General features: G+C 49.4%; 1 protein-coding gene across 2 annotated transcripts; it reads left to right on the forward strand.

The window, feature by feature from the left end:
* Positions 1–268: 268 nt before the first annotated feature.
* dhcr7 (7-dehydrocholesterol reductase) lies at positions 269–6,405 on the forward strand. Of its 2 annotated transcripts, none has more exons than XM_079339529.1 (8): positions 269–357; positions 2,216–2,329; positions 3,521–3,743; positions 3,959–4,049; positions 4,201–4,414; positions 4,714–4,918; positions 5,109–5,240; positions 5,630–6,405. In XM_079339529.1, exons 2-8 carry the CDS (start codon positions 2,223–2,225, stop codon positions 6,092–6,094), a joined length of 1,437 nt encoding a protein of 478 aa, XP_079195655.1. In that variant the 5' UTR covers positions 269–357; positions 2,216–2,222; the 3' UTR covers positions 6,095–6,405. The 2 variants fall into 2 exon arrangements, with proteins under 2 accessions (XP_079195655.1, XP_079195656.1); XM_079339530.1 differs by having other exon boundaries at positions 2,219–2,329.
* Positions 6,406–6,630: the final 225 nt, after the last annotated feature.

Raw genomic sequence — 6,630 nt, forward strand, 5'->3', positions numbered from 1 at the left:
TATTGTGCATGAAGTGTGTTAAAGTTCTGACCTTATGACGATGGATATTTTTTTTTTAATTATTTGTATTAAAATTGAGCATAAACACATAAAGTGATGATGTTTCATAACGTTGCCTCTTTGTCTTCACCCACTGGTGACTCAATCGGCTGCTGGTGGCTCCAGTTGGCATCGCCCAATCAGATGGCAGTATGCCTCCCAAGCCCGCCCTGGACTCATTCTCATTGGGTGTATGTAAATACGTAATGGCGTTATGGGCGGGGTTTGGGGCACTTAGGTGAATCCTGTCCAGTTGTTCCAGGAGAAGCAGCACCTGGTTCCGGAGGGGAGACGAGACGAGCCGCTGGTTTCTACAGGGTGAGTGAGACACTGTGCATCTGTCACGGCCTTATACACCGCCTCTTTATTATTAGCCTATTATTATTAATATCCAAACCATCGACATGACAGTGAAGAGCTGCCGCTGCAAACTCAACGAACGATGCAGATCTCTGTCTAATAACAGAAGTTCATATGTTTGGAGAAGGACGAGCAGCAGGATGTTTGTTTAATTCAGCCTTCACAGCAGAGATCAGAAAAATGTGTGTGTGTGTGTGTGTGTTTTGTAAACGTTATGCAACAGTGGTGGGTGTGTGTGTGTGCGTGTGTGTGTGTGTGTGTGTGTGTGTGTGTGTCTGTGTGTGTGTGTGTGTGTGTGTGAAGGGGGCGAGGGGGTTCCAACATGCACAACATATGGGATTAAACAGGGTCTAGAGCTTTTTGTCAGTTTTTAGTTTGAATACAGTTTACAGCGATCAGGAGTCAACCTTTGCTCCAGAAGAAGCCAACAACACTGGAGAGAGAGAGAGAGAGAGAGAGAGAGAGAGAGAGACACACACACACACACACACACACACACACAGACAGAGGGAGAGAGAGACTTGTTTTGCTGTGTGTATATACAGTAGCTGCAGGGAGAAGATGAACAAACTCAAATGTTGACCTGAAGAAGATCTCTGGTTTTGACTTCAATGGAATAAAAACTTTTCGTTGCTTTTCAGCGAAGTATGCGATCATCTCTTCCTGTTCACTCTGCACAGCATGCACCTATCTCTCCCCTCTCTGCACAGCATGCACCTATCTCTCCCCTCTCTGCTCAGCATGCACCTATCTCTCCCCTCTCTGCTCAGCATGCACCTATCTCTCCCCTCTCTGCACCTATCTCTCCCCTCTCTGCACCTATCTCTCCCCTCTCTGCTCAGCATGCACCTATCTCTCCCCTCTCTGCACAGCATGCACCTATCTCTCCCCTCTCTGCACAGCATGCACCTATCTCTCCTCTCTCTGCTCAGCATGCACCTATCTCTCCCCTCTCTGCTCAGCATGCACCTATCTCTCCCCTCTCTGCTCAGCATGCACCTATCTCTCCCCTCTCTGCACAGCATGCACCTATCTCTCCCCTCTCTGCTCAGCATGCACCTATCTCTCCCCTCTCTGCACAACATGCACCTATCTCTCCCCTCTCTGCTCAGCATGCACCTATCTCTCCTCTCTCTGCTCAGCATGCACCTATCTCTCCCCTCTCTGCTCAGCATGCACCTATCTCTCCCCTCTCTGCTCAGCATGCACCTATCTCTCCTCTCTCTGCTCAGCATGCACCTATCTCTCCCCTCTCTGCTCAGCATGCACCTATCTCTCCCCTCTCTGCTCAGCATGCACCTATCTCTCCTCTCTCTGCACAGCATGCACCTATCTCTCCTCTCTCTGCTCAGCATGCACCTATCTCTCCTCTCTCTGCTCAGCATGCACCTATCTCTCCTCTCTCTGCTCAGCATGCACCTATCTCTCCCCTCTCTGCTCAGCATGCACCTATCTCTCCTCTCTCTGCTCAGCATGCACCCATCTCTCCTCTCTCTGCACCTATCTCTCCCCTCTCTCTTTAGCGTCCTGTAGACGCCATGACACTTACAGAATTAGTTGAATAAAGAAGTCTGCAGTCTTTTCGTGGCGTGCTGTAAACGTCAGATTAAGCTGACCTCCACTCTGTTTGTTATCTCACATCTCCAAGGTCACATGCTTTATTTCCCCTTTATCTCTTTATCTGTGCAGAACTGATCGACGTGCTCTGACCTCGAGTGAGACGCTTTAATAGAAATGAAGACAGATGATGTGTTTCATAGCTGCGTTATAAAACAAAGTCCAGCTCATCTGACCTTTGACCTTTAACCTCTCTCAGCAGTTAAATGAACGGTGCAGTGGCCATGGAGGCCACCAGGAGACGGACCCAGCCCGGCGCCAACGGCAAAACGTCCGAACACGCCGATGAGCCGGCTCAGTGGGGGAGAGCGTGGTGAGTTCACGACACGTCCCGGGAGGTCACTAATGAAGGCGGAGCCTGCGTGCGTGCATTCAAACAAATCCAAACAGAAACCAAACAGTGTCGAGGCTGCTGTGCATTTTTATCATGGCAGTCACTCGTGTGTGCAGCACTAACACGAGCTCTTCACCGCTCACTCTGCACCTGGATCTTTGTAAAGATTGTTCATATACAGAGATGATTATTTCTCTATGCTCAGGTACTTATTGTTGCTCCTTCTATTCATTCAATATGCACTTCTATATGACCTACTTCTATGCTGTGTCTGAGAGCGAGGTGTCGTAAACACACTCATCAGGTTTAATGTTGCTCCCTTAAAGACAAACCTGCAACCACTGATAAAGCTTCATCAATAAAGTTGTCTGATCGTCACGGTGCCAGAATTTAAAGTTTAATATGATATTAAAAAAGATCCAACTGTATTGATTAATCACGCTTCATCGCCACGGCAACAGAAAGAGAAGTCTCAGGCACCCGATGTTGTGGTTTAAAAAAAAAGACATACTTTATACATCCCACGAGGGGAAGATCACTGTGTTGTCACACACACACACACACACACACACACACACACACACACACACACACACACACACACAGGATCCTCTGGATGTTATGATGTGTTTTTATAAAACACAGTTTGAACCACTGGACTTTGTTTCCTGCCGCTCTGAACGAGACGTTGCGAGACTTTGGCAGAACCTGGCGTCAGGTTCTATTGAGAGCTGGCCAATCAGAGGACAGTGGGCACTTGGGGGGGGGGGGGGGGGCGGGCCTTAAAGAGACAGCAGATAAACTTTTTTCCAGGCAGAAGCTGAAACGAGGGATTTTGGTGGCGCTTGTGTTGGATACATCAGGTTCACGTTTCACAGCGCTGCTAAGTAGCTGTCGCAGACGGACATTATGAACGGAGCGTGACTTTAATCTGACCACGCAGCTGTCTGGTGTGAAAGTGTCTACGTGCTGTAGAAAGTCAAGCATTGTAGTCAACTGATGGTCAGAGTGGGGACATGTGAACCTGACAAACAGGCGTTTGTATCCTGCAGGCGAACGTAATGTCTCATCATGATGTTCCACGTCATGTGGTTCTCACTAACACACGATGCATTCAGGTGCCCCCCCTCCCCCGCCCCCGACCTGAACGTTGGTCTGCCTGTGTTTCAGGGAGGTGGACTGGTTTTCTCTGATCAGCGTGATCGGCCTGCTCTGCTTTGCTCCCTTCATCGTCTTCTACTTCGTGATGGCCTGTGACCAGTACCAGTGCTCCGTCAGCCAGCCCGTGTTGGAGCTGTACCGGGGAGAGACTACCCTGCTCTCCATCTGGGCCCGGGCGCCCGCCATCACCTGGACAGCTGCAAAGATCTACGCCATCTGGGTGGCTTTCCAGGTGGGTACAAAGGAAAACGAGAGGAAGGCGAGTTCACTGTCCTCCTGCTCCTCATCGAGCGAGCCATAAAGCGTTCATCATGGAGGTCTCTGATTAAAATGATTGACGACATGTGGCGTGCTGTGCTGACGCTCTGTCGCTGCTGCAGCAGAGAGAGATCACGTATTCTTTCGAGGGCGCTGAGCTGCTGACTAACCGTGTGTGTGATCCCTCAGGTGTTCCTGTACATGTGTGTTCCTGATGTGACTCATAACTTCATCCCCGGTTATGTTGGTGGAGTCCAGGACGGAGCAAGAACTCCTGCAGGTAACTCCTCATCATTCTTCTGGTTTCATGGATACTGGTGTTAAGATATTAGTAACTTCTCCGAGTGCATGTGAACGCCACATCCTGAATCCAGTGAGACTGGTCATCAGGACTCACTGTGCACGTCTCCTCCCTCCTTCACCTGCTGCAGGTCTGATTAATAAGTACGAGATCAACGGGCTGCAGTGCTGGATCATCACTCACGCTCTGTGGTTTGTCAACGCCCACTACTTCCACTGGTTTTCTCCCACCATCATCTTCGACAACTGGATCCCCCTGATGTGGTGTGCCAACATCCTGGGCTACGCCGTGGCCTCCTTCGCCTTCATAAAGGCCCACTACTTCCCCACGAACGCTGAAGACTGGTGAGTCTGATCAGCGAGGAAAGAGCTGCTCCGTCAGCGCTGGTCTTCATTTTTATTTTATTCATGTTCCTATTTTTTCCTTTTTATGTGTCTCACTCTTTCTGTCTTCATGTTTTACTCGATGCTATTTCATTTATTATTTATTTATTTTGGCTTTTGCAGCACTTTGATCAACCAAGGTTGTTTTAAATGTGCTAAAGGAATAAATATTGATTGTTCAGTGTTTCCCCAGTTTAAAATGATGTCGTTATTTTTAGTGAAGATAATATTGAACTTGATGTCTCTTTTATAACGTCCAGTAAGTTCACGGGGAACGTCTTCTACAACTACATGATGGGCATCGAGTTCAACCCTCGCATTGGCCAGTGGTTCGACTTCAAGCTGTTCTTCAACGGGCGGCCCGGCATCGTGGCCTGGACTCTCATCAACCTGTCCTACATGGCCAAGCAGCAGGAGCTGTACGGACACGTCACCAACTCCATGATCCTGGTCAACGTGCTGCAGGTGAGACCGCTTTGACTCTGATCTCGGTCTGAGGAAAAACCTGCAGAGCTGCAGAAACTCAGATTTCTTAAAACACAGTAAACTCCAGGAGGTGCTGCATGTGTGAATGCATGCACGTGAAAGTCAGAGTGAGCTGACGTGAGGATGCAGGAAGTCAAGTGTCTTGTTTTGGCGGTTTCTTTCCATGCAGGCTGTCTATGTGTTGGATTTCTTCTGGAATGAGGCGTGGTACCTGAAGACCATCGACATCTGCCACGACCACTTTGGATGGTACCTGGGCTGGGGCGACTGCGTCTGGCTCCCGTACCTCTACACTCTGCAGGTACACACACATGCTAACACACACACACACACACAGAGGAAGGATAAAGGATGAGAAGTGAGAGCATCACGAGAGTCCTGCTGGCTCACCTGGTGGAGCGTGCATGTCATGTACCACGACAACAACACTACGCTAGCTGCAGCAGCCTGGTTTACTTTATACAATAAAAGGAGCTTTAGCCTTTGCAGCTAATTTCCAGCTAACCTAAAGTGCATAATGACAAAATTAAAATTTGTTTAACAATTTTGCCTACTGGGGATCGACCATCTTCTGAGATAGCCTTGTCTTACCCCCCGCCCCCCCCGCGAGTGCAGCCTCAGCCGTCGTTAGCAGTTACTCTCGTCTGTCTTCATATCAGTGACTGTGTCTGCATGCGTTTGTCTCTCCAGGGTCTGTACCTGGTGTACCACCCGGTCCAGCTCTCAGACGCACACGCCCTGTGCGTGCTGTCGCTCGGCCTCGTCGGTTACTACGTCTTCCGCTCCACCAACCATCAGAAGGACCTGTTCAGACGCACCGAGGGCGCCTGCTCCATCTGGGGCCGCAAGCCGGCGTTCATCGAGTGCTCGTACCGCTCCGCCGACGGAGGCCTCCACCGCAGCAAGCTCATGACCTCGGGCTTCTGGGGCGTGGCCCGGCACTTCAACTACACCGGCGACCTGATGGGCTCTCTGGCTTACTGCGCCGCCTGCGGCTTCGGACACGTGCTTCCTTACTTCTACATCGTTTACATGACCATCCTGCTGGTGCACCGCTGTGTGCGCGATGAGCACCGCTGCAGCAGCAAGTACGGAAAGGACTGGAAGCGCTACACAGATACTGTCCCCTACAGGCTTATTCCTGGAGTGTTTTAGACGCGGGGGGGCGGGGCTTAGACGCAGCAACACTACATGCTGGTAGACATACACATGTGGACTGAGTGATTTTTTTAAATACAAAGAATATACCTCAATGATAACCTTTATCACTTCATTCCTTCTATAGTTGTGTTTTTATCTTTGATATGTAGCGTGCTGTGGGCGTGTCCTAAACACACACACACACACACACACACACAGTTTATTACACTTTGATACACCAGACTTCTGTATTGTCTAAACTGTGACTGTTTGAAAATGATAAAGATCATTTTCAGTTTCAATAAAGCTTCAGAAGCAGGTTTGTTTTCATCATGTTGTGATAAATGTTCAGATATCCCCCCAAAAAAATCCAGCAAGATCCAAGCTTCCTGCTCCTCCGACTTTGCTTTTCTCCACCTTTCGTCCGCTCGTTGTGACCAATCAGGGGAGAGCGGGTAACGAGAGGGAAGATGGATCAGAGAGGACGAAGTTTGAAACGGAGAGGAAGACGACGACGGCCTCGTGGAGCTCTTCAAAGAAATAAAAGGGAG

The sequence above is a fragment of the Symphodus melops genome (genome assembly GCF_947650265.1).
Source record: "Symphodus melops genome assembly, chromosome: 3".
In the NCBI taxonomy this organism is placed as follows: Eukaryota; Metazoa; Chordata; class Actinopteri; order Labriformes; family Labridae; genus Symphodus; species Symphodus melops.

What these genes read in the sequence shown, in the direction of transcription:
- dhcr7 (XM_079339529.1), top strand. Translation starts at nt 2,223, where the DNA reads ATGAACGGTGCAGTGGCCATGGAGGCCACCAGGAGACGGACCCAGCCC. An exon ending in TCCTGGTCAACGTGCTGCAG is followed by an intron (nt 4,919 to 5,108) that starts GTGAGACCGCTT and finishes CTTTCCATGCAG; the next exon opens with GCTGTCTATGTGTTGGATTT. An exon ending in CGTACCTCTACACTCTGCAG is followed by an intron (nt 5,241 to 5,629) that starts GTACACACACAT and finishes TTGTCTCTCCAG; the next exon opens with GGTCTGTACCTGGTGTACCA.